Source organism: Gadus chalcogrammus, chromosome 14 (assembly GCF_026213295.1).
Source record: "Gadus chalcogrammus isolate NIFS_2021 chromosome 14, NIFS_Gcha_1.0, whole genome shotgun sequence".
NCBI lineage: Eukaryota > Metazoa > Chordata > Actinopteri > Gadiformes > Gadidae > Gadus > Gadus chalcogrammus.
Genome location: NC_079425.1, coordinates 21,502,393 through 21,529,188, shown reverse-complemented (window position 1 = coordinate 21,529,188; position 26,796 = coordinate 21,502,393). Strand labels below are relative to the sequence as shown.

The 26,796-nt window shown below is 43.9% G+C and overlaps 3 protein-coding genes, 1 long non-coding RNA gene and 1 pseudogene across 4 annotated transcripts; 4 read left to right on the top strand and 1 right to left on the bottom strand.

The window, feature by feature from the left end:
- Nucleotides 1-1,257: 1,257 nt before the first annotated feature.
- LOC130403422 (chymotrypsin B-like) lies at nt 1,258-4,157 on the top strand. The gene is made up of 7 exons (XM_056607768.1): nt 1,258-1,335; nt 1,529-1,632; nt 2,762-2,838; nt 2,979-3,063; nt 3,181-3,361; nt 3,616-3,752; nt 3,879-4,157. The coding sequence occupies exons 1-7, from the start codon at nt 1,284-1,286 to the stop codon at nt 4,038-4,040; spliced, it is 798 nt and encodes a 265-aa protein (XP_056463743.1). The 5' UTR covers nt 1,258-1,283; the 3' UTR covers nt 4,041-4,157.
- A 2,378-nt stretch (nt 4,158-6,535) lies between these two features.
- On the top strand, nt 6,536-8,589 carry LOC130403495 (chymotrypsin B-like). The gene is made up of 7 exons (XM_056607878.1): nt 6,536-6,592; nt 6,786-6,889; nt 7,181-7,260; nt 7,401-7,485; nt 7,610-7,790; nt 8,046-8,182; nt 8,311-8,589. The coding sequence occupies exons 1-7, from the start codon at nt 6,541-6,543 to the stop codon at nt 8,470-8,472; spliced, it is 801 nt and encodes a 266-aa protein (XP_056463853.1). The 5' UTR covers nt 6,536-6,540; the 3' UTR covers nt 8,473-8,589.
- Nucleotides 8,590-10,958: 2,369 nt separating this feature from the next.
- Nucleotides 10,959-12,986, top strand: LOC130403474 (chymotrypsin B-like). The gene is made up of 7 exons (XM_056607844.1): nt 10,959-11,015; nt 11,209-11,312; nt 11,605-11,684; nt 11,825-11,909; nt 12,030-12,210; nt 12,466-12,602; nt 12,731-12,986. Exons 1-7 carry the CDS (start codon nt 10,964-10,966, stop codon nt 12,890-12,892), a joined length of 801 nt encoding a protein of 266 aa, XP_056463819.1. The 5' UTR covers nt 10,959-10,963; the 3' UTR covers nt 12,893-12,986.
- Nucleotides 12,987-16,265: 3,279 nt separating this feature from the next.
- On the bottom strand, nt 16,266-18,479 carry LOC130403901 (uncharacterized). Its single transcript, XR_008904128.1, has 6 exons — nt 18,399-18,479; nt 18,082-18,183; nt 17,598-17,756; nt 17,385-17,465; nt 17,210-17,288; nt 16,266-16,833 (listed from the first exon to the last, which is right to left on the bottom strand). It is a non-coding gene; the product is annotated as an uncharacterized LOC130403901 (long non-coding RNA).
- A 1,123-nt stretch (nt 18,480-19,602) lies between these two features.
- LOC130402982 (chymotrypsin B-like) lies at nt 19,603-21,535 on the top strand (annotated as a pseudogene).
- The last annotated feature ends 5,261 nt before the right edge of the window (nt 21,536-26,796 follow it).

The window sequence follows — 26,796 nt, the reverse complement described above, 5'->3', positions numbered from 1 at the left end:
CTAATTATGATGCACGATTTCAGCCGCCCCGCCACGGTCAATAAGTGCTCTTCTCCGAAATCAGTTTGAGGCAACTTGAAAGAAAGGTCAAAGAACTTGGGCCAGATCGACCTATCAAAATCAGACAACAGATTAGCGGAAATTGTAAAACCTACATGCCAGGCATCACAAAGCTTTGGGATACAACCCAGCACAACTTTGTGATACCTTTATGTGTGGGAAAATGATTTTTTCTAATGTTTTCCTCATTGTTATTCTTTAACAAATTTGTTCATGACATGAAAATAACAGTTTGAAGGAAAATTCAGGATCAGTCTTATGTATACACATTCGGTAGACGTTCTAATGTAGATTCAGATAATCCTGAAGTTTTTCAAAAGTTTGTTGATGTAGGGAAGCCCAAATTTTTCCCTTTTATTATCAGTTTATGTGTGTTTGAATTGCTGGGGTCAACTTGAGATGTTTGATGTGAATTTGATAGAATAAAATGTTTCCATGGTTCTAGGCTTCTTTTCTATTTCATGTGTTTATCTGATTGATGCATTGCAATGTTAAACAGGCCCCAGGCCAATTTAGAGGGTATTTACAACCTTTGAAATCCCCAGTCATTGTTTCCCAAATAGGGGCCCAAAATAACATTTGCATAGGGCCCCTAAAAAGGTAGAAACGGCCCTGCAAGGGAGGGTTAGGTAAAAAAGTTAGTTGTAATGAATTACTTTGTAATTTTGCAGAAGACATATGGTCAAAGTTTGTGTTTATTGCATGGAAAAGAAAATTCAAAGTTACAAGGGTTAAGATTGGAGCCTTGTAGTACCATGTCTTCATTTTACAGTTTGATCTTACTTACTAAGTAAATAACAGTAATTGCATTTGCAAGAAGATACACAGTTATCAAGAAGATGTAGAATGACCCTCAAAGATGAAAGTTCCAGAGGTAGAAGGTTCCAGGGAATCATTGAGGTTTATTAAAAAAAAAAAAAAAAGGTTTAAATAATGAACACTTTATCAATCGTTTGAGCCATGAACAACAGACTCCATGTTTCAAACAATTTTCGAGCTAGACGATCATGAAGTCCCAACCCAGCTTTCTTATCAACTTGTCTAACACAGCTCTGGGAAAGTAGAGTCTATCTAAACCTGATAACCAGCTGAAGCCGGATGATGTACTTTCCATGAGCGAAAGCGGGGGTGTATAGGTAAGCTAGCTTCCGATTGGTCGGCGCAGAAAGAGGTCCCATGGATAAATAGGTGTCCAAGTCCTGATCCACCCTCACATCTTCACAATGGCCTTCTTCTGGATTGTTTCCTGCTTTGCTTTCATCAGCGCCGCTTACGGTAAGCAAGCAAGGCCCTGCTGCCTGAAGTATCAAGTGACCTGATACAGTTTGACGGCGCCCTGCATAGCTATATAACTTTAACCCAAAAACTAGAAAAAATATCTCCAACAGACGCAGTGCTCTGGTGGGTTTGAAATGGGTCACTTGGATAGTGCTCCTCTCTTAACTCCTGTGTGTTGCGTGCTGTTCAGGCTGCGGCTCCCCAGCCATCCAGCCCCAGGTGACTGGCTACGCCCGCATCGTCAACGGTGAGGAGGCCGTCCCCCACTCCTGGCCCTGGCAGGTGTCTCTGCAGGTGAGCCGTAGATACCTTTGATGTTATTGGGCTGCCAGTTCAATCTCCGGCTCCTCCTAGCTGATTGGCGAGGTGTCCCTGAGCAAGACACGAAACTACACCCTAACTGCTCTCGACGAGCTATCTGTCGCCTTGCATGGCTGACTCTGCTGTCGAATGTGTGTGTGAACAATTGCAAGTCGTTTTGCAGAGAAGCGTCTGACAAATGGCCTAAATATAAATGTGAATGTAACTTCTGTATGCCATCTTCTGGCCATTTGATGTAACAACCGTGGTCTCTCCTTTTTGAACCCAGCAATCCAACCCTGCGTTCACACCAAAAGATGCAAAAAGTTGATCCGCGTCACGATCCCATTCAAAGTGAATGTAGAGACGCGTTGCTGCTTTGCTGCTGCAGCTTTTGCTGCCGAGAAAACCGGCAGCAAAATTTGATTTGCGGCGCGTCAAAATCTGATTTGCAGCGCGGCATGCCCGTGCCCGCTACCGGGCACGGGCGGCGGGGCGCGTTCACGTATTTTGCGGCGCGCCAAATGCTGCTCGAGTTGAAATATTTCAACTTTTCGGCAGCAAACGCGTGATGACAGCCAATCAGCGTTCAACAGCGTTGCCACGGAGGCGTTGCCACTGAGTGACATGCCGTAACAGCCAATCAGTGTTACTCCCTTGGAGTGACCTAGAGTTCACTACCGTTACATTTATTTAGTAACTCGAAAAACCCCACAAATCAGCATTCTGTAGTGTAGTTGTGTTTACAGTTAAACTAAACTATAGTAGTATGTGTATGTATAAGTATGCTAAAGGGCTAGCATAACAACCCCAAACAAAACCCAGTTGGGTGCCAGGCAGCACCAGCCTTCCAGGCTCCGAATGGTCTCATGAACCCATAAACGACGGGCATTCCGACGTATCTCCCTCTTCCACAACAGGTAAAGACATGCAATGCTCGTAATGTCGGTTGTGAATGAATTCATAAGCACCGCGAAACTTCCCGCGCTGCAAAACTGCGGCGCAGCAAAACGTTTGCAGCGCGTCAAAACCTTTGCTGCGCCGCAAAACTTGATTTGCCGCGCCGCAAAACCTCGGCGTCAACGCGTTCGGGCAGCAAATGCATCTTTTGGTGTGAACGCAGGGCAACGGATTCCATTTCTGCGGAGGTTCCCTGATCAATGAGAACTGGGTTGTTACCGCTGCTCACTGCCATGTCGGGTGAGTACATTTCCATTTGGACTGAAATTAAATTAGCATTTTAAGAAGTCCTCATTCCTCAAGGTTTCGTTGTGCAATTGAAAAGAAAACTTGACGTTTGGACTGCAGGATCCATAATGCCTCCTTCTGTTTGTCTTCAGGACCTACCACCGTGTGATTGTTGGAGAGCATGACAAGAGCAGTGCCATTACCAGCGAGAAGGTCCAGATCCTGAAGCCCTCTAAGGTATCTAATTACCTAACCTTAAACCAACTACTGAACACCTTTTTATATATTTTTGAAAGAAAGATGATCATAACCAAATAATTGACTCAATAAATGTACCCCCTTCCACCTCTGTAGGTCTTCACCCATCCTGAATGGAACTACAGAACCATCAACAACGACATCTCCCTCATCAAGCTGGCTTCCCCCGCTGTCTTGGGAACCACCGTCTCCCCTGTGTGTCTGGGTGAGAGCAGCGATGTCTTCGCCCCTGGCATGAAGTGTGTGACAAGCGGCTGGGGTCGGACCCGCTACAACGGTAAGACCCTCCACCATTCAGTTGCCATGAGCAGATGCTGCTGGGCAATTCAAATAACTGTACAGTTCTTGATAAAATGTATATATTGCATATCAAAAGTAAATGAACGCAAAGAACTGCAAATGTTTGAACATATAAAGAATGTTAACTTGATCGCCCGGCTGATAGAAACATCCCCGAAAAATCGAAGTGTTTTTCATGACATTATTAAATGATCCCAACTCTAACTCTGTATCTCTCTCTTGTGATATCAGCCCCCGGCACCCCCAAAAAGCTTCAGCAGGCCGCTCTTCCCCTGATGTCCAACGAGCAGTGCAAGCGTAGCTGGGGCAGCAACAAGATCTCTGATGTCATGATCTGTGCCGGTGCTGCTGGCGCTTCCTCCTGCATGGTGAGACAATCTTAATACACCCTGCAACACTTCCCCTTTCATTGGCCCTGCATTGAGCTCAACATGTCAGTTACTTTGATGAAGCATGCGTCTCAACACTCTAATCTGGTGTGGTTGTTCTCTCAGGGTGACTCCGGTGGCCCTCTGGTCTGCCAGAAGGACAACGTGTGGACCCTGGTCGGTATCGTCTCCTGGGGAAGCAGCTTCTGCTCTACCTCCATCCCCGCTGTCTACGCCCGTGTCACTGAGCTCCGAGGCTGGGTGGACCAGATCCTGGCTGCCAACTAAGGATTCACACTCCAACCTTCAGTCCTTTCCAGAGTCCAGACACCTCACTTTTCCTGGTTGGATGGCAAATTTTAATAAAATGTACTACTTGAACACAAAACAATCATCTCTCGTGGATTCATTTGCACATTGACACGTTGAATTGTCCATGCTGTCTTACTGTCTCTCACCAAGAGAGGTTGATCTTTTACACATAGAAAGTATAGAAACAACTTCCTGATCTCAAGGTTCAAGCTGGTAGAAAGTATATCACTGACTCAAGTGGATCACATTGCTTTTAAATGATGAGGAAATCTCTGTGCGAATTCTAGCATGCATCCCAACTCATTACTACTTCTGTATGAAGGCATACCACGGAACCGAGCTTTCACTCAACCATCTATCCTTATCAGCTATTCAGCGCATTACATGTTTATCGATACTATGTGATGGTTTTTAACTACCACTAATTAAAAAGATTGTAATTTCTACTGACAATTTATGGTGACTCCTTCTAGCTACTCTTTGAGGAAAGTATACTGTAGCCTGCCCACTCTCCAGTTGTCCTTAAGAAACTATGAAATGGACAGCTTATGTACAGCGCTTTTCTGTACACTGGCAACTCATCAGCCAGCTCATCGGGAGCAGTTTTCGTGCGGTGTCTTACTCAGGGACACATCTACTCTTGGCTAGGATGGGCCGGGGATTGAACCAGCAGTCTTCTAGTTGCCAAAAAACTGCTACCACTAAGTCCTGAGCCAATGCCGCCCTTCTTAAAGAAAAAAACCTGCAATTCAAAGGCTAAATCCAATCCCATAATTTACTTTAGATATTGCTTGAAGGTATGATGAAACATTTCTGCATCAAAATATCCCAAAACGATGTTTTGTTTAATATTTTGTTGAGTGGTGTAATTACATTATCCCAATCGTATTCAACAATATTCAAACACAGAGGAATCTGTAGTTGTAATCAAGGTAACGATCCGTTACATGTGGTGAGGTTGCATGTCAATGGCGTCATATGCCCTTTACCCCAACCCCCCTTTCTTCTGTTTAAACAAAACAGTAATCCAGAAGATATTTCAATACAGTCAAGTTAGTAATTCTCCTAATTGTGTAGAAATATTGAAGATAGGATGGCTCTATATAGGTGTGATTATCTCCTATGCAGCCATACATAGATACACAGACAGACTCGTACTGATGATCAAGTCTTTAGTGCTCCGCATCAGATCGCTGTAATTAGGAGTATGAATTTCTGTTGAGTATCAATAACACTATTAACCCAGCTACCTATTCCCCCCCCCTGACCCCCTCCTTTTTTGCAATATGCGTCCTACATGGTAGGATAGGGCCCCTGAAATAAACTGGAGGCCCCAAAACGGTGCCATTAAAGCGTTTTTATTTATTTATTAATTTACTAATGTATTTATTCATTTAATTGACTGGTCTCTCTTGGTTGCCAAATCAGGTGAGTGAAATCCTCTGTACATTATGAAAGAAATGTATACAAATTAATATTAACTACAAAAATCGATACATTTTATTTAGACTCTGCCTAATCTAGGGCAGTTCTGTTTTTTGAGCAAATCAACCTCAATATTACACATTAACTACAACTTATTAGGATATATTGTTTGTTTGATATTTGTTTTCATCATTTGTATTTTTGAATGGATGCTAGAAGCTTCGGGCCGATTGAGACTCCTAAGGTGAAGCCCTCCCTGGTTGAAAGTGTTCTTCTTTTTAAAATATATATTTTTTTAAGTAAACAATCATTACTTATTTTTAGTATTTGTGTGTTTGAATACTGAATAACGTGTACAATTTAAGATATAAATCATTATATTTTGGAGGAAAATAAACAATTCTATTCATCCAGAAATATCTAATATGGGGCGATAGAAACATTGACCAGTAACTGCAGCAGCACAGCCAATTGCGTACCCAAGATATGCACATAGCAACATCAATTTAGCCAATCAGCCTTCTCGAATCTGATGCCTTAAGAGCAATTAATCTGTCAACTGGCAGCTTCAGACGGTGGTGGATAGTCCCAAAATAGGGCCCTCCAAAAAACGTCTTGCATAGGGCCCCCAAGAAGGTAGAAACGGCACTGCAAGGGAGGGTTAGGTAAAAAAGTTAATTGTAATGACTTATTTTGTAATTTTGCAGGAGGAACATGGTCAAAGTTTTTATTGCATGGAAAAGAAAATTCAAAGTTACAAGGGTTTGGATAAGAGCCTTGAGCCATGAACAATATAATCCATTATATTTCAAACAATTTTCCAGCTAGTCAATCATGAAGTTCCAACCGTTACTGTTTTATCAGCTTGTCTAACATAGCTCTGGGAAGTTAGAGTCTATCTGAACCTGATAACCAGCTGAAGCCGGATGATGTACTTTCCATGAGCGAAAGCGGGGATGTATAGTTAAGCTAGCTTCTGATTGGTGGACGCAGAACCAGGTCCTATGGATAAATACGTGTCTGAGTCCTGATCTATCCTCACATCGTCACAATGGCCTTCCTGTGGACTGTTTCCTGCTTCGCTTTCATCAGCGCCGCTTACGGTAAGCAAGCAAGTCCCTGCTGCCTGAAGTATTAACTGACCCGTTCCAGTTTGACGGTGCCCTGCATAGTTATAGAAGTTTTACACAAAAACTAGAAAAAACGTCTCCAACAGACGCAATACTCTGTTGGGTTTGAAATGGGTCACTTGGATATTGCTCCTCTCTTAACTCCTGTGTGTTGCGTGCTGTTCAGGCTGCGGCTCCCCAGCCATCCAGCCCCATGTGACTGGCTACGCCCGCATCGTCAACGGTGAGGAGGCCGTCCCCCACTCCTGGCCCTGGCAGGTGTCTCTGCAGGTGAGCCGTAGATACCTTTAATGCTATTGGGCTGCCAGTTCAATCTCCGGCTCCTCAAAGCTGATTGTCGAGGTGTCCCTGAGCAAGACACGAAACTACACCCTAACTGCTCTCGACGAGCTACCTGTTGCCTCGCATGGCTGACTCTGTGAATGTGTTTATGAACAATTGCAAGTCACTTTGGAGAGAAGCGTCTGACAAATGGCCTAAATATATATGTAAATGTAACTTCTGCATGCCATGTTCTGGCCACTTGATTTAACAACCGTAGTCTCTCCTTTTTGAACCCAGCAATCCAACGGATTCCATTTCTGCGGAGGTTCCCTGATCAATGAGAACTGGGTTGTCACCGCTGCTCACTGCAATGTCAGGTGAGTACATTTCCATTTGGACTCAAATTAAATTAGCATTTTAAGAAGTCCTCATTCCTCAAGGTTTAGTTGTGCAATTGAAAAGAAAACTTGACGTTTGGACTGCAGGATCCATAATGCCTCCTTCTGTTTGTCTTCAGGACCTACCACCGTGTGATTGTTGGAGAGCATGACAAGAGCAGTGCCATTACCAGCGAGAAGGTCCAGATCCTGAAGCCCTCTAAGGTATCTAATTAATTACCTAACCTTAAACCAACTACTGAACCACACCTTTTTATATATTTTTGAAAGAAAGATGATCATAACCAAATAATTGACTTAATAAATGTACCCCTTTCCACCTCTGTAGGTCTTCACCCATCCTGAATGGAACTCCAGAACCATCAACAACGACATCTCCCTCATCAAGCTGACTTCCCCCGCTGTCTTGGGAACCACCGTCTCCCCTGTGTGTCTGGGTGAGAGCAGCGATGTCTTCGCCCCTGGCATGAAGTGTGTGACCAGCGGCTGGGGTCTGACCCGCTACAACGGTAAGACCCTCCACCATTCAGTTGCCATGAGCAGATGCTGCTGGGCAATTCAAATAACTGTACAGTTCTTGATAAAATGTATATATTGCATATCAATAAAAGTAAATGAACGCAAAGAACTGCAAATGTTTGCACATATAAAGAATGTTAACTTGATCGCCCGGCTGATAGAAACCCCCGAAAAATCGAAGTGTTTTTCATGACATTATTAAATGATCACAACTCTAACTCTGTATCTCTCTCTTGTGATATCAGCCCCCGGCACCCCCAACAAGCTTCAGCAGGCCGCTCTTCCCCTGATGTCCAACGAGCAGTGCAAGCGTAGCTGGGGCAGCAACATGATCTCTGATGTCATGATCTGTGCCGGTGCTGCTGGCGCTACCTCCTGCATGGTGAGACAATCTTAATACACCCTGCAACACTTCCCCTTTCATTGGCCCTGCATTGAACTCAACATGTCAGTTACTTTGATGTAGCATGCGTCTCTCAACACTCTAATCTGGTGTGGTTGTTCTCTCAGGGTGACTCCGGTGGCCCTCTGGTCTGCCAGAAGGACAACGTGTGGACCCTGGTCGGTATCGTCTCCTGGGGAAGCAGCCGCTGTTCTACCTCCACCCCCGCTGTCTACGCCCGTGTCACCGAGCTCCGAGGCTGGGTGGACCAGATCCTGGCTGCCAACTAAGGATTCACACTCCAACCTTCAGTCCTTTCCAGAGTCCAGACACCTCACTTTTCCTGGTTGGATGGCAAATTTTAATAAAATGTACTACTTGAACACAAAACAATCATCTCTCGTGGATTCATTTGCACATTGACACGTTGAATTGTCCATGCTGTCTTACTGTCTCTCACCAAGAGAGGTTGATCTTTTACACATAGAAAGTATAGAAACAACTTCCTGATCTCAAGGTTCAAGCTGGTAGAAAATATATCACTGACTCAAGTGGATCACATTGCTTTTAAATGATGAGGAAATCTCTGTGCGAATTCTAGCATGCATCCCAACTCATTACTACTTATGTATGACGGCATACCACGGAACCGAGCTTTCACTCAACCATCTATCCAGTTCAGCTATTCAGCGCATTACATGTTTATCGGTACTATGTGATGGTTTTAACTACCACCAATTAAAAAGATTGTAATTTCTACTGACAATTTATGGTGACTCCTTCTAGCTACTCTTTGAGGAAAGTATACTGTAGCCTGCCCACTCTCCAGTTGTCCTTAAGAAACTATGAAATGGACAGCTTGTGTACAGCGCTTTCTGTACACTGGCAACTCATCAGCCAGCTCATCGGGAGCAGTTTTCGTGCGGTGTCTTGCTCAGGGACACATCTACTCTTGGCTAGGATGGGCCGGGGATTGAACCAGCAGTCTTCTAGTTGCCAAAAAACTGCTACCACTAAGTCCTGAGCCAATGCCGCCCTTCTTAAAGAAAAAAACCTGCAATTCAAAGGCTAAATCCAATCCCATAATTTACTTTAGATATTGCTTGAAGGTATGATGAAACATTTCTGCATCAAAATATCTCAAAACGATGTTTTGTTTAATATTTTGTTGAGTTGTGTAATTACATTATCCCAATTGTATTCAACAATATTCAAACACAGAGGAATCTGTAGTTGTAATCAAGGTAACGATCCGTTACATGTGGTGAGGTTGCATGTCAATGGCGTCATATGCCCTTTACCCCAACCCCCCTTTCTTCTGTTTAAACAAAACAGTAATCCAGAAGATATTTCAATACAGTCAAGTTAGTAATTCTCCTAATTGTGTAGAAATATTGTAGGATGGCTCTATATAGGTGTGATTATCTCCTATGCAGCCATACATAGATACACAGACAGACTCGTACTAATGATCAAGTCTTTAGTGCTCCGCATCAGATCGCTGTAATTAGGAGTATGAATTTCTGTTGAGTATCAATAACACTAGTAACCCAGCTACCTATTCCCCCCCCCTGACCCCCTCCTTTTTTGCAATATGCGTCCTACATGGTAGGATAGGGCCCCTGAAATAAACTGGAGGCCCCAAAACGGTTCCATTAAAGCGTTTTTATTTATTTATTTATTTACTAATGTATTTATTCATTTAATTGACTGGTCTCTCTTGGTTGCCAAATCAGGTGAGTGAAATCCTCTGTACATTATGAAAGAAATGTATACAAATTAATATTAACTACAAAAATCGATACATTTTATTTAGACTCTGCCTAATCTAGGGCAGTTCTGTTTTTTGAGCAAATCAACCTCAATATTACACATTAACTACAACTTATTAGGATATATTGTTTGTTTGATATTTGTTTTCATCATTTGTATTTTTGAATGGATGCTAGAAGCTTCGGGCCGATTGAGACTCCTACGGTGAAGCCCTCCCTGGTTGAAAGTGTTCTTTTTAAAATAAATATTTTTTTAAGTAAACAATCATTACTTATTTTTAGTATTTGTGTGTTTGAATACTGAATAACGTGTACAATTTAAGATATAAATCATTATATTTTGGGGGAAAATAAACAATTCTATTCATCCAGAAATATCTAATATGGGGCGATAGAAACATTGACCAGTCACCGCAGCAGCACAGCCAATTGCGTACCCAAGATATGCACATAGCAACATCAATTTGGCCTGTCAGCCTTCTCGAATCTGATGCCTTAAGAGCAATTAATCTGTCAACTGGCAGCTTCAGACGGTGGTGGATAGTCCCAAAATATGGCCCTCCAAAAAACGTCTTGCATAGGGCCCCCAAGAAGGTAGAAACGGCACTGCAAGGGAGGGTTAGGTAAAAAAGTTAATTGTAATGACTTATTTTGTAATTTTGCAGGAGGAACATGATCAAAGTTTTTATTGCATGGAAAAGAAAATTCAAAGTTACAAGGGTTTGGATAAGAGCCTTGAGCCATGAACAATATAATCCATTATATTTCAAACAATTTTCCAGCTAGTCAATCATGAAGTTCCAACCGTTACTGTCTTATCAGCTTGTCTAGCATAGCTCTGGGAAGTTAGAGTCTATCTAAACCTGATAACCAGCTGAAGCCGGATTATGTACTTTCCATGAGCGAAAGCGGGGATGCATAGGTAAGCTAGCTTCTGATTGGTGGACGCAGAACCAAGTCCTATGGATAAATACGTGTCTGAGTCCTGATCTATCCTCACATCGTCACAATGGCCTTCCTGTGGACTGTTTCCTGCTTCGCTTTCATTAGCGCCGCTTACGGTAAGCAAGCAAGTCCCTGCTGCCTGAAGTATTAACTGACCTGATACAGTATGACGGCGCCCTGCATAGTTATAGAAGTTTTACACAAAAACTAGAAAAAACGTCTCCAACAGACGCAATACTCTGTTGGGTTTGAAATTGGTCATTTGGATATTGCTCCTCTCTTAACTCCTGTGTGTTGCGTGCTGTTCAGGCTGCGGCTCCCCAGCCATCCAGCCCCAGGTGACTGGCTACGCCCGCATCGTCAACGGTGAGGAGGCCGTCCCCCACTCCTGGCCCTGGCAGGTGTCTCTGCAGGTGAGCCGTAGATACCTTTAATGTTATCGGGCTGCCAGTTCAATCTCCGGCTCCTCCTAGCTGATTGTCGAGGTGTCCCTGAGCAAGACACGAAACTACACCCTAACTGCATCTCGACGAGCTACCTGTTGCCTCCCATGGCTGACTCTGTGAATGTGTGTGTGAACAATTGCAAGTCACTTTGGAGAGAAGCGTCTGACAAATGGCCTAAATATATATGTAAATGTAACTTCTGTATGCCATGTTCTGGCCACTTGATGTAACAACCGTGGTCTCTCCTTTTTGAACCCAGCAATCCAACGGATTCCATTTCTGCGGAGGTTCCCTGATCAATGAGAACTGGGTGGTCACCGCTGCTCACTGCAATGTCAGGTGAGTACATTTCCATTTGGACTCAAATTAAATTAGCATTTTAAGAAGTCCTCATTCCTCAAGGTTTAGTTGCGCAATTGAAAAGAAAACTTGACGTTTGGACTGCAGGATCCATAATGCCTCCTTCTGTTTGTCTTCAGGACCTACCACCGTGTGATTGTTGGCGAGCATGACAAGAGCAGTGCCATTACCAGCGAGAAGGTCCAGATCCTGAAGCCCTCTAAGGTATCTAATTACCTAACCTTAAACCAACTACTGAACAACCCCTTTTTATATATTTTTGAAAGAAAGATGATCATAACCAAATAATTGACTTAATAAATGTACCCCTTTCCACCTCTGTAGGTCTTCACCCATCCTGAATGGAACTCCAGGACCATCAACAACGACATCTCCCTCATCAAGCTGGCTTCCCCCGCTGTCTTGGGAACCACCGTCTCCCCTGTGTGTCTGGGTGAGAGCAGCGATGTCTTCGCCCCTGGCATGAAGTGTGTGACCAGCGGCTGGGGTCTGACCCGCTACAACGGTAAGACCCTCCACCATTCAGTTGCCATGAGCAGATGCTGCTGGGCAATTCAAATAACTGTACAGTTCTTGATAAAATGAATATATTGCATATCAATAAAAGTAAATGAACGCAAAGAATCACAAATGTTTGCACATATAAAGAATGTTAACTTGATCGCCCGGCTGATAGAAACATCCCCGAAAAATCGAAGTGTTTTTCATGATTTTTAAATGATCACAACTCTAACTCTGTATCTCTCTCTTGTGATATCAGCCCCCGGCACCCCCAACAAGCTTCAGCAGGCCGCTCTTCCCCTGATGTCCAACGAGCAGTGCAAGCGTAGCTGGGGCAGCAACATGATCTCTGATGTCATGATCTGTGCCGGTGCTGCTGGCGCTACCTCCTGCATGGTGGGACAATCTTAATACACCCTGCAACACTTCCCCTTTCATTGGCCCTGCATTGAGCTCAACATGTCAGTTACTTTGATGAAGCATGCGTCTCTCAACACTCTAATCTGGTGTGGTTGTTCTCTCAGGGTGACTCCGGTGGCCCTCTGGTCTGCCAGAAGGACAACGTGTGGACCCTGGTCGGTATCGTCTCCTGGGGAAGCAGCCGCTGCTCTACCTCCACCCCCGCTGTCTACGCCCGTGTCACCGAGCTCCGAGGCTGGGTGGACCAGATCCTGGCTGCCAACTAAGGATTCACACTCCAACCTTCCAGTCCTTTCCAGAGTCCAGACACCTCACTTTTCCTGGTTGGATGGCAAATTTTAATAAAATGTACTACTTGAACACAAAACAATCATCTCTCGTGGATTCATTTGCACATTGACACGTTGAATTGTCCATGCTGTCTTACTGTCTCTCACCAAGAGAGGTTGATCTTTTACACATAGAAAGTATAGAAACAACTTGCTGATCTCAAGGTTCAAGCTGGTAGAAAATATATCACTGACTCAAGTGGATCACATTGCTTTTAAATGATGAGGAAATCTCTGTGCGAATTCTAGCATGCATCCCAACTCATTACTACTTCTGTATGAAGGAATACTATGGAACCGAGCTTTCACTCAACCATATATCCAGTTCAGCCATTCAGCGCATTACATGTATACCTCTACTATGTGATGCTTTTAACTACCACTAATTAAACTAATACTCCTAATTAAAAATTAACTACCACTAACTACTGACAATTTATGGTGACTCCTTCTAGCTACTATTTGAGGAAACTATATTGTAGCCTGCCCACTCTCCAGTTGTCCTTAAGAAACTATGAAATGGACAGTTTATGTACAGCGCTTTTCTGTACGCTGGCAACTCAACAGCCAGCTCATCTGGAGCAGTTTTCGTGCGGTGTCTTGCTCAGGGACACATCTACTCTTGGCTAGGATGGGCCGGGGATTGAACCAGCAGTCTTCTAGTTGCCAAAAAACTGCTACCACTAAGTCCTGAGCCACTGCCGCCCTTCTTAAAGGTCAAAACCTGCAGTTCAAAGGCTGAATCCAATTCCATCATTTACTTTACATATTGTTAAAGGTATGATGAAACATTTCTGCATCAAAATATCCCAAAACGATGTTTTGTTCAATATTTTGTTGAGTTGTGTAATTACATTATCCCAATTGTATTCAACAATATTCAAACACAGAGGAATCTGTAGTTGTCATCAAGGTAACAATCCGTTACATGTGGTGAGGTTGCATGTCAATGGCGTCATATGCCCTTTTCCCCAACCCCCCTTTCTTCTGTTTACAAAACAGTAATCCAGAAGATATTTCAATACAGTCAAGTTAGTAATTCTCCTAATTGTGTAGAAATATTGAAGATAGGATGGCTCTATATTAGGTGTGATTATCTCCTATGCAGCCATACATAGATACAGACAGACTCGTACTGATGATCAAGTCTTTAGTGCTCCGCATCAGATCGCTGTAATTAGGAGTATGAATTTCTGTTGAGTATCAATAACACTATTAACCCAGCTACCTATTCCCTCCCCTGACCCCCTCCTTTTTTGCAATATGTGTCCTACATGGTAGGATAGGGCCCCAAAACGGTGCCATTAAAGCGTTTTTATTTATTTATTAATTTACTAATGTATTTATTAATTTAATTGACTGGTCTCTCTTGGTTGCCAAATCAGGTGAGTGAAATCCTCTGTACACTATGAAAGAAATGTATACAAATTAATATTAACTATAAAAGTCTATGCATTTTATTTAGACACTGCAATATCTAGGGCAGTTCTGTCTTTTGAGCAAATCAACCTCAATATTACACATTAACTACAACTTATTAGGATATATTGTTTGTTTGATATTTGTTTTCTTCATTTGTATTTTTGTATAGATGCTAGAAAAAGCTTCTGGCCGATTGAGACCCCTACGGTGAAGCCCTCCCAGGTTGAAAGTGTTTTTTCTTTTTAAAATAAATATTCTTTTTAAATAAACAATTACTTTATATTTGTGTGTTTAAATACTGAATAATGTGTACAATTAAAAATATAAATCATTATATTTTGGGGGAAAATAAGCAATTCTATTCATCCAGAAATATCTATTGCGGGGCGATAAAAACATTGACCAGTCACTGCAGCAGCACAGCCAATTGCGTACCCAAGATATGCACATAGCATCATCAATTTAGCCAATCAGCCTTCTCAAATCTGATGCCTTAAGAGCAATTAATTTGTCACCAAAGGCAGCGTCAGACGGTGGATAGTTCCAAAATAGGGCCCCCCAAAAAACTTCTTTCATAGGGCCCCCAAGAAGGTAGAAACGGCACAGCAAGGGAGGGTTAGGTAAAAAAGATAATTGTAATGACTTATTTTGTAATTTTGCAGGAGAAATATGGTCAAAGTTTGTTTTTATTGCATGGAAAATAAAATTCAAAGTTACAAGGGTTTGGATAAGAGCCTTGTAGTACCATGCAGGGGTGTTTCTAGGTTTCATAAACATCCGGGGCTTAGTATAGCCTGGTTCTACCAGACTCTCGTACTTCACTTCATTTCATTTGTACAGAGAGTCTGGACCTAATCAATTGACAAACGTTAACTCACTGGAAGGCGGGTGTCTGTTGAAGTCTAAAATGATTGGATTTGCCCAGTGCCACTCTGGATCTGCCATAACCAATCGCTAACGTTTGGTTGTGACGTATGTCATGCGCCGGGAATCACGCGCAGGTTGTACACAAACCAAACACCTTGAGCGTCTGCACGAAAATGTCCGTCAACGACAGCTGCAGGTTTTGTTCGTCGAATTTAATTTATCAGGGAAAAATTGCACATTGTAAATCAACTACCGACCTACAACAACTCAAACTGGCGTACGACTTTATCGTCATTGTTCTCAGACACGCCCTCTGTTCGCTGATTGGTGGCCGCTGTGGCGGCACCAGAAAACCAAATTACATACAGCAGGTCCAGACCTAGTAGTGAAGGGAAATTCAAATTGAGCGGAAGTACTTAGGCGGGCGGAGCCAGGCTAGGCTTAGCCCAGACAGAAAATGCCAAAATTATTTCCATGCTTTATTTTGCATGAACGTTTTCAGAATGCTTCACCTAAATAAACAAAATGCACAGTTTTTTTATAGCTACCTGACTGCTGTGCTGCTTATCCCCAAATGTCTAAAGTGCCATTCAAGTTATTTCAGAGTAAAATGAATACCTACAAGTGAGACGGACTATACGCATACACATCTGACTGGGGATAGGATAGGTTAATTCACTTGAGGTGGTAAAAAGTATTTTTTTTTTAAACTGTTTATTCTCTTGCCAGAAGGACTATCTAGACTAGGCTAGTACTTATAAATAATTAATTTTATTTTTTAACCCAAAATTTATATTCAGGGCTAATTAAACACAGGGTCTGTGATTAGGATGTCTGGTTTCAGGGTCTGCGTTCAGGGCCTAATCGAGGCAGGGGGATATACATTGTTAAATACATGAATAGGCTTGAATTTAGTAGTAATATGGAGGTGAATAACAGTCATGTATATTAAATGTATTGCAGGAGTTTAGCTTGACATTAACCAAGTTGAAGGACAATTAAATGAACCGCACCAAACATGTAAGGTCAATTTGGGATTTTAATATATAAACAATAACACTTGACAAAAGTTTAATACAATTTTGTAAAGGAAAGCAGAGGAAAACATTTTCCCAAATGAATCTTTTCAAAATGTCACCACCATTCCGAAAGCAAGTGCAGAGGTTTGTGTAAAAGCAGTCCTCCCTGACCAGCTCTGTCCCCGACTCTAAACCCTGACTCTCAACCCTAACGCTGAACCATCTGATGGCAGGAAGACGCGCCTTCAGTGTAAAGGTTTGAACCACAGATACGGAAGAAAAGAGGAAGCAGAAGAGAGTAGTGAAGTAGTAGTGAGGTTAGTGACAAACATGAGGGAAAGGCGTGTGGAAGCACACGGTTACATGTGGGGTCAAGAAGATCACTCCCACTGGAGGTCATTGATCCATCAGCCTCAGACTGCTGAGCTCAGCAGGTCTTTCTGGAGGACGAGGCTCAGATGAACTGAGGAGACGGGACCAGCAGGATGTCAGGATTAGGGCGGGTTCAGCTCAGGTGTGTCTACCCCCGACCAAACAGGATCAGGTGAGGTTCAGCACAGGTGGTTCTGCCTGGACAAAACAAGGACATTGATCGGGTTCAATATTCAAAAGATGCAACATTATCTGAACCAAAGATAAGTCATTAAGGAGCAGGCAGGCCTTGGGGCGCCTTGCTCAAGGACGTATCACAGTATTCTGAGGACTTCAACCCGGCACCATTGGTTTGAGAATTGAACCCCCAACCCCCTACCTAATCCACTATGTCCAGATAATGCAAACTTATAAGGAAACCTTGATGGTAGAGTCCTGGTTGTCCTCAGGATTTGCCTTCCAGATGTACAGCGCGAAACAGCGCGACTCTGGCCCTAAAGTCTGGTAACAAACATGTAGTTTGTCTTATTTTTAAGCCCTTTATTTCCAGTTTGTTTGGTTAATACAAACTTACAATCCTTGTTGGTAGAGTGATGGTCATCCTCCAGATTCACGGCTCCCCTACCAGCTTGCCTCCGCTCCAGAAACACGTTCTAGTAAGAAAACACAGCGGTAGTTGGTTAACGCATGTCAAAGTAACAGCTGTATTTTGCCCTTTAAGTCAACCATGTAAGTAAATACAAACTTACGAGGAATCCTTGTTGGTCGATTCCTAGTCATCCTCCAGCGCCTCAGCTCCTCCAGCAGCTCTCCTCGGACAGAGTCCTGGTCTGGAACAAACAGCGGAAGTCTTGCTTCAACATGAGGTAAAACAGATGTAGTCGTCTGGTATATATGGTAAAAACACCGGTAGTTTGTGGTAGTAGTATTCCACGAGAAGTGGCAGTGAGTGTGATAATCACTTCAGAGTCAGGCTCCATCTACCCCACGACAGACGTCATTCACCAGGCAGGCCCTCCACCAGCTCCTCCACCAGGCAGGGCCTTCAGCACGACTCCTCCTTCAGCTCGGCTCCTTCAGCACGGCTCCTCCATCAGCTCCTTCAGCCATGGATCCCAGGTCTGGTTACAAACACAGTTGGTCTCAGCAGTAAATCACCTGGGGACGCAACACACCCCACCTCCTGCATCTGAGGTTCACTTGTAAAATGGGAGACAAATTTAAACACTTAAATTAGACAACGTCTGCAGATTGTCGCGGTCAGCAATTCATCCACAACGGTTGTAGCAGCACTAGTAACATTAATGGCTCATATGACTCTTGCATAACCCCCGTATGAATTAACTCAAATCACAGCTTGGCACAGATTTAAAGTCATAAGATGATCAAAACCAGACATAAACTACCGTGGATTTTAATGTTTCAGATGAGCTTGGTGATGGTTACCCTTTGGTCCGGTGCTGCAGGCTCCTGGTCTCCAGCCCCAGTCTCCGGTCCACCCTGGCACCACAGGCCTCCGGGCTCCAGCCTCTCAGCCTCGCCTTTCAGCTACAGCAGCAGGTTTATATCAGCATTTGCCCAACAACACACACACACACACACACACACACACACACACACACACACCTTAATATAGATACAAACTATTGTGGTAACCCGCTCTCCTAATGTGCCGGCCGGGTTCCAGGTACGAATCACACTTTAAGCAAGGTTTAAGCCGCACTCGGCAATTATTGCATACATTTTAGACAGATTATACTCACGGTCTCTAGGGCCTCAGTGCGCCTCTAGTCGCTCGCAGAGCCGAGCACTTCCTTCTTAATCGCTCCCGGTTCCCCGGAAAGTCAGTCCTCATGCTCATTTTAAAGTCTCTTCCTGGCTGTCCAGCCAGGTGTCTCCCATCTCGCTGATTGGGGTTCGGTAGGTGCTCTCCGTCGCCGGGTGGTGGGTGACGGCAGTATCGGCCGTCCAGGATCAAACCTCGGGTCCGTCCGGACCGAGGTTTAAGGGGCGAGACGCCACACTATACAGATACCCCCCACACACACACACACACACACACACACACACACACACACACACACACACACACACACACACACACGTGCACAGATCTGACTGGGGATAGGATAGGTTAATACACTTGAGTTGGTAAACAGGTTTTTTTTTATTCTCTTGCCAGAAGGACTATGGCTACCTAGACTAGGCTAATTATAAATGTTTATGTATATATATATAAATATATATATTTTTTATTTTTTATTTCTTTCCCAAAGATCATATTCGGGGCTAATTAAATAACATCCAAGGCTTTAGCCCCGAATAAAACAGCATAGGGACGCCACTGATACCATGAAAACAAACATGTCTTAATTGTACAGTTTGAGCTTACCTATGTAAATGACATTAAATGCGTCTGCAAAAAGATACACAGTATTCAAGAAGATGCAGCATGACCCTCAAAGATGAAAGTTCCTGAGGAAGTAGTTACCAGGGAAGTAGAGACGTTTATTTTTAAAGGAGACATATTATATCACCAGGTGTGAGTGTGATTAGCCTTACAAGCCATTTCGAAAATCTGCCCCAACATGACATCACTAGTGGGCGTGTCCACCTAGATCAGTGCTGGATAGATCAATCTACCAGCCTACTAGTGATTTCATAAGGGGGAGATTTTAAAGCGGCTTGTAAGGCTAATCACACTCCCGCCTGGTGGCATAATATGTCTCCTTTAACAGAAAAAAAAGTTAAACAAAAGGTTAAATAATTAACCCTTTATATATCGTTTGAGCCATGAACAATAGAATCCATTATATTTAAAAAAAAAAATTCCAGCTAGACAATCATGAAATCCCAACCCCAGCTGTCTTATCAACTTGTCTAACACAGCTCTGGGAAGTTAGAGTCTATCTAAACCTGATAACCAGCTGAAGCCGGATGATGTACTTTCCATGAGCGAAAGCGGGGATGTATATAGGTAAGCTAGCTTCTGATTGGTGGACGCAGAACGAGGTCCCATGGATAAATACGTGTCTGAGTCCTGCTCCATCTTCACATCTTCACAATGGCCTTCTTCTGGATTGATAGCTGTATAAGTTTAACCCAAAAACAAGAACATTTCTCCAACAGACGCAGTGCTCTGGTGGGTTTGAAATGGGTCACTTGGATAGTGCTCCTCTCTTAACTCCTGTGTGTTGCGTGCTGTTCAGGCTGCGGCTCCCCAGCCATCCAGCCCCAGGTGACTGGCTACGCCCGCATCGTCAACGGTGAGGAGGCCGTCCCCCACTCCTGGCCCTGGCAGGTGTCTCTGCAGGTGAGCCGTAGATACCTTTGATGTTATTGGGCTGCCAGTTCAATCTCCGGCTCCTCCTAGCTGATTGTCGAGGTGTGCCTGAGCAAGACACGAAACTACACCCTTACTGCTCTCGACGAGCTACCGGTTGCCTCCCATGGCTGACTCTGCTGTCGGTGTGTGAATGTGTGTATGAACAATTGCAAGTCGCTTTGGAAAGAAGCGGCCTAAATGTAAATGTGAATGTAACTTCTGCATGCCATGTTCTGGCCACTTGATGTAACAACCGTGGTCTCTCCTTTTTTGAACCCAGCAATCCAACGGATTCCATTTCTGCGGAGGTTCCCTGATCAATGAGAACTGGGTGGTCACCACTGCTCACTGCAATGTCAGGTGAGTACATTTCCATTTGGACTCAAATTAAATTAGCATTTTAAGAAGTCCTCATTCCTCAAGGTTTAGTTTTGCAATTGAAAAGAAAACTTGACGTTTGGACTGCAGGATCCATAATGCCTCCTTCTGTTTGTCTTCAGGACCTACCACCGTGTGATTGTTGGAGAGCATGACAAGAGCAGTGCCATTACCAGCGAGAAGGTCCAGATCCTGAAGCCCTCTAAGGTAGGCCTATCTAATTACCTTACCTTTCTTCAACCAACTACTAAACAACACCTGTTTATATATTTTCGATAGTAAGATGATCATTACTAAATAATTGACTTAATAAATGTACCCCTTTCCACCTCTGTAGGTCTTCACCCATCCTGAATGGAACTCCAGAACCATCAACAACGACATCTCCCTCATCAAGCTGGCTTCCCCCGCTGTCTTGGGAACCACCGTCTCCCCTGTGTGTCTGGGTGAGAGCAGCGATGTCTTCGCCCCTGGCATGAAGTGTGTGACCAGCGGCTGGGGTCTGACCCGCTACAACGGTAAGACCCTCCACCATTCAGTTCCCATGAGCAGATGCTGGGCGATTCAAATAACAGTACAATTCTTGATCAAATGTTTATATTGCATATCAGTAAAAGTAAATAAACGCATAGATCTGCAAATGTTTGCACATATAAAGAACGTCAACTTGATCGCCCGGCTGATTGAAACATCCCCCAAAAATCGAAGTGTCTTTCATGACATTATTAAATGATCACAACTCTAACTCTGTATCTCTCTCTTGTGCTATCAGCCCCCGGCACCCCCAACAAGCTTCAGCAGGCCGCTCTTCCCCCTGTCCAACGAGCAGTGCAAGCGTAGCTGGGGCAGCAACATGATCTCTGATGTCATGATCTGTGCCGGTGCTGCTGGCGCTACCTCCTGCATGGTGGGACAATCTTAATACACCCTGCAACACTTCCCCTTTCATTGGCCCTGCATTGAGCTCAACATGTCAGTTACTTTGATGAAGCATGCGTCTCTCAACACTCTAATCTGGTGTGGTTGTTCTCTCAGGGTGACTCCGGTGGCCCTCTGGTCTGCCAGAAGGACAACGTGTGGACCCTGGTCGGTATCGTCTCCTGGGGAAGCAGCCGCTGCTCTACCTCCACCCCCGCTGTCTACGCCCATGTCACTGAGCTCCGAGGCTGGGTGGACCAGATCCTGGCTGCCAACTAAGGACACCTCACTTTGCCTGGTTGGATGGCAAATTTTAAAAAAATGTACTTGATGGTAAAATAACTTGATGTGGACTTGATGTGGATTCATTTGCACATTGACACGTTGAATTGTCCATGCTGTCTTACCGTCTCTCACCAAGAGAGCGCGCTCTTTAAAAAATAGAAAGGCTAGAAACAACTTTCTGGTCAAGCTGGTAGAAAGTATATCACTGACTGAAGTAGATCTCTGTGCGGATTCTGGCATGTATCCCAAATCATTACTACTTTTGTCTGAATGCATTCCACTGAACCAAGCTTTCACTCAACCATCTATCCAGTTCAATATTCAGCGCACTTTTCACTACCACCAATTAAAGAATGATTTTAATTCCTACTGAAAATTGATGGTGACTTCTTTTAGCTACTCTTTGAGGAAAGTATACTGTAGCAGCTTACCCTGCACACTCTTCAGTTTTCTTTAAGAAACGAAGTAAATGGACTGCTTATGTACAGCACTTTTATGCACTTTGGCGACTCATCAGCCAGCTCATCGGGTGCAGTTTGCGTGAGGTGTCTTGCTCAGGGACACATCTAATCTTGGCTAGGGTGAGCCGGGGAATGAACCGGCAACATTCTATTTGCCAAACAACTGCTATCAATAACTCCTGAGCAACTGCAACCCTTCATAAAGAAAAAAAATTCCACTTCAAAGGCTTAATCACAACCCAAAATTTACTTAATTTATGGTTTAAAGGTATGACGAAACATTTCGTCATAAAAACTCATAACATATTTTGTGATACCTTTTTTATGCAGGGAATTGATATTTTCCGTAGTTTTCCTGGATTAAAAAATAATTTTGGGACATTTGAATGTAGGAAAACATCGCAGATGGCAGGAAAGAGGGTCACAGAGCTGCGGCGGGAGGCCTCTGCAGCTCTAGAGGAGCAGCGGGATGCAGGGTCCGAAACAGCGACCAACATGCCTGCACCGGATCGCACCGGAAAAGGGTGCACAAACCGCGTGTGCCCCTTTTCTGTTCGTATAGGCTACTTTACTGAAATAACTAGTCAGGGGCGTTATCATCCCTTGGATGATCTGTATGCTTTGTTGATCTGAATAAACGTTATTTCTTAGTATGATACTGCCTTGCGTCACATTGATTCTCAAGCTCGACGCTTTGCTTAGAGACGATCCAGAGCAAGAGACTACATCAGGCGACCGAAATAATAGTGAAAGAGCGAATAACATAATTGATGGCTGGGTTGTAGGAAGCGGAGGGAAATACAACATTAGGTTTTGAGTAGCTGGTGTAATGGCCTCTTCTTTTTGTAAACGAGACAAATACCATGGTCTATAATAACATGGACAGCCGGGTCACAAGTTGATCTGGTTGCCTCCTGCTCTTAGGAAGACTAGTTGTGGTTTTTCAGATAATGACGTGTCTGTTGCTCAACGGCACAATGGAATGGAAATGCATTGTGGGTCCGTCCGTTCCGTCGGCTCCGTCTCTTTTGAGAAAATGTTAACATTTCGGGCTGCGACGGATCCGTCAGCCAATCAGATCGTGGCTCCGTCGTTAAACACCACTCCCCCGCCGTCAGACACGCCTTCCGTCGCCCGTTGACGGACGGATGCAGTGGGCAACAGGTATTGACCAAATACATAAAGTTTTACGTTTACTGCAATACTTGTCGTGAAATTATAGGGAGGAGGCGGGGCGTGATGGTGTCAGATACCATTGTTGGGAACAGCATTTACCGTTCCTGAACGGCATATGCCATGGTATGTCAGTGGTCGTGGTGGCACATGCCACAGGCCAATAAACGATCACGTGTCTCTCGTGGGCAAGCTGCGTGACCTGTGACCTGCGTGACCACTGCATCCGTCCGTCAACGGACGACGGAAGGCGTGTATGACGGATGGGGGAGTGGTGTTTGCCGACGGAGCCATGATCTGATTGGCTGACGGATCCGTCGCAGCCCAAAATGTAAAAACGTTCTCAACGCATAGACCGAGCTGAGGGAACGGACGGACCCACAATGCATTTCGGGAGTAAAGTCAATGAGATCCGTCAACGGACGTATGCAGTGTGCAAGGCGTGTCACGCCTCATGCCCACTGCACCGTCAGTCAAAGGACGTGGGAAGGCGTGGCTGACGGATGGGGGAGTAGTCTTTGCAGAGGCATCCGTCAGCCAATCAAATCGCTTCGCCGGGTTCTTCCCGCTTCTTCCTGCTTGTTGTGTTGTCATTGCAAGATTTCCCGTTTTCCAGTATCGTCAGAGCCCGAGTCGCGTCACAGTGCTTAAATTTGCATACGCGATCTGATTGGATGACGGATCCGTCGCTGCCGAAAAAGTTGACAATTTTTCAACTTTTTGACGGAGCCGAAGGCTCCAACGGAACGGACGGATCCACAATGCATTGCGCGTCCGTCCCCATTCAAAGTCAATGGGGATCAGTCAACGGACGGAGGTAGTGGGCACGAGGCGTCACACTACCTCCGTCCGTCGACGGATCTCATTGACTTTGCATACGGGCGCTCTCGAAATGCATTGTGGGTCTGTCCGTTCTGTTGGCTCCGTGGCCTTAGTCAAAAAGTTTTGAACTGTTCAACTTTTCAGGCAGTCGGCCAATCAGACTGCGTTAGGCAAATATATGCAAGGACACTGTCCAATGAAATCGCTTTTGTAACACAACCCAGAAAAACACATGGATGCGTCATAAAGCCCACATCCGTCGACGGACGCATGTAGTGTGAACAGTTGAACTGAAACACCGGTTTGCCCGCAGCGCGCCCTTCTCCGGTGCGATCCGGTGCAGGCATGTTGGTCGCTGTTTCAGACCCTGCATCCCGCTGCTCCTCTAGACTAGAGCTGCAGCGGCCTCCCGCAGCAGCTCCGTGACAGTCTTCTCTGCCATTGTCATGTTATTGGTATATAAGTCAACCCAGTCAAATCTGGCACAATGCTATGCATAGAAAAAGAAACTTTTACAAATTACATTATTAAATTGCATAATGAATTGTCAATTGCATAATTAACGACTTATTGAATTGCAAATTGTAAATTGTATTGCCATTAGAATTTGCTACATATATGCTTCCATAGTAATGGGTTGTATTTCAAGGCTTTGTGATGCCTCGCATGTACGTTTTACCAACTTCCCTAGCCTGTTGTCTGATTTTGATGTTTGGTTGATCTACAACCCGAACAACCTGGTTTTGAACCAGACACCTTCCTTTACCCGTTTCATCAACTTAGTCCAAAGATTGCAATGAAAAGTCTGCCATGCAGGCCCTGAGAGCCATGCTTGGCAGATTATTTGTACGTTTACATGTTGAATAGTATTTGCAGTCTTGAAATGAAAGGAAAGGAACAACTTTCGTATCTGGAGGCTGAAGCTTGTAGAAATATTTCCCTGGTTAAAGTAGATCCCTTCGCTTTGTGTAATTAAAAGACCCTCTGTGGAGATTTTGGCAAGCCAAGCCTCTCAAGACATCTACATCTGGATGAAGGCACACTCACTAACCCTAACCCTAACCTCAGCCAAACCTGTCCAAGACAGTGCTCCTTCTCATTCCATTCCTCCCCCAGTATAACTATTCAGCTTTTCTCCTCCCTATTAGTCAGTATTATTACCCACTGAGACTGCTACAAATCTTGGGATAAGGTCAAAGATCAGCTAGTGTTTGCTGACCAAGTGGAATCTGTATCCTGAAATAGATGATCAGGCTCTTCCTGGCGGAACACTTAAGTTAAAGTGATTACATGACTAAACCATACTTAAGTTTAGTTTGAGCCCTGTCTCTGCTGGTCTACTGCAAGGCTTCATTTGCGTCACTCAGACGCCAACTCCAAATTCTGATGTTGACTTCAAGGTTTTCTCTCTATCTCTTAACCACATCTCTTACCTTGCATCCCGACCCGCTCTCGGAGGTCCAATAAAGCAGTCTTTAGAATTGCAGTGATGGGCAGTTTGTGAAGTGTGTGGCCTTTCCACACATGGCCAATGCATTTAGGCATAATTACTTCAATGATATATTATTTGAGTGTAATTTGTTAAGAATGGCTTAGTCCTTCATCAGCTAATGGCGTAAGTAAAATGCGCTGTTAGAATATCTATTTTGCGTTTACTGTCCTGTATTTCCAATTTCATATTTTGGAAAGCATTTAACTAATTTCTTTACAATAAAATAATCAGTTCCTTTATTGGTTCAGGCGATCCATCTTGGCATTTGGCAGGTGCAGGAAATGCACCACTTGTACATGGTGGAGAATCCTAGGGAGTGCAGAGCGGGAGGGGACAGGTAAGGGTTGGGTTAGGGTTAGGGTTAAGTAAATGGTAACCGGTGGGATTCACGATGTTGTGCACCATTAAGGACTATATCCTGTACTTACGAGCGCTTGGTGAATCAGACTTGCCCACTCATTCGAGTTGAAAGCATGCACAAAAGTAAAGCAAATGTTCTTGGATGAGCCCCCTTCTGTCAAATAGATATACATCAACCTACAGGGTTTTGCAGGTTTTGGCGGGGTTTGGAGAGTGTACGGAGATGGAGTGTTATCTTACATATTGAACTTTTAATAATCACAGGTTACATATTAACAATGAAATACCCAAACAAACTGTCCTTTATAATAATATAATAGTATTTGTATTTATTAAAGAACACTCTTTCCCCAGATCATATTTCTGGAAAAAATAATTCTGTCAACCATGAAGTCCCAGCCCCAGCTGTCCGTCACTGATCGTCGGCCACCCACAAAGCAATGATAAATTAATTTGTTCACAAACCCTCTGTTCCCCAGCATAATCAGTGGCAGATGGGGCTGTAGCTTTACCCAGATGAGTCCCTGCTGGCAGGTTCATATATTTATGTTATCTTGTTGTGTTGTCACTAGCACCCGTGAATAAGCGATTACGTTAACACTAGGTTAACATTACATTTTTGCATATATTTTTGCTTGAGATTTCAATTTAATATTAGGCGTGAAAGTCAAGCAAATAATTTCTTACATTTAGGCTTCACTCACATGGATAATGAATTATTTTATTTCTATGGCATTCAAAACAGTAGGCCTAGTTATGTAGTTAGCAGCTGCACTTAGTTAAATGTTTATTGTGAAGGCCTTCTGTTAGTTTTCATAATACAGAGGTCAACACATTCCATAGATATTGGAATACGCTTCCAGCTGAGCTTCAGACTTTTTTTCCCATGGTTAAAAAAAGCCAGATATTGAGCAACTACTCCTGTTGACATCAATTTGACTGTTGTT

Coding starts and splice junctions, on each gene's coding strand:
- LOC130403422 (XM_056607768.1), top strand. CDS start 1,284: ATGGCCTTCTTCTGGATTGTTTCCTGCTTTGCTTTCATCAGCGCCGCT. Junction 3,064..3,180: donor AGATCCTGAAGCCCTCTAAG/GTATCTAATTAC, acceptor CCACCTCTGTAG/GTCTTCACCCATCCTGAATG. Junction 3,362..3,615: donor GGGTCGGACCCGCTACAACG/GTAAGACCCTCC, acceptor TTGTGATATCAG/CCCCCGGCACCCCCAAAAAG.
- LOC130403495 (XM_056607878.1), top strand. CDS start 6,541: ATGGCCTTCCTGTGGACTGTTTCCTGCTTCGCTTTCATCAGCGCCGCT. Junction 6,593..6,785: donor TTTCATCAGCGCCGCTTACG/GTAAGCAAGCAA, acceptor CGTGCTGTTCAG/GCTGCGGCTCCCCAGCCATC. Junction 7,261..7,400: donor GCTGCTCACTGCAATGTCAG/GTGAGTACATTT, acceptor GTTTGTCTTCAG/GACCTACCACCGTGTGATTG.
- LOC130403474 (XM_056607844.1), top strand. CDS start 10,964: ATGGCCTTCCTGTGGACTGTTTCCTGCTTCGCTTTCATTAGCGCCGCT. Junction 11,016..11,208: donor TTTCATTAGCGCCGCTTACG/GTAAGCAAGCAA, acceptor CGTGCTGTTCAG/GCTGCGGCTCCCCAGCCATC. Junction 11,910..12,029: donor AGATCCTGAAGCCCTCTAAG/GTATCTAATTAC, acceptor CCACCTCTGTAG/GTCTTCACCCATCCTGAATG.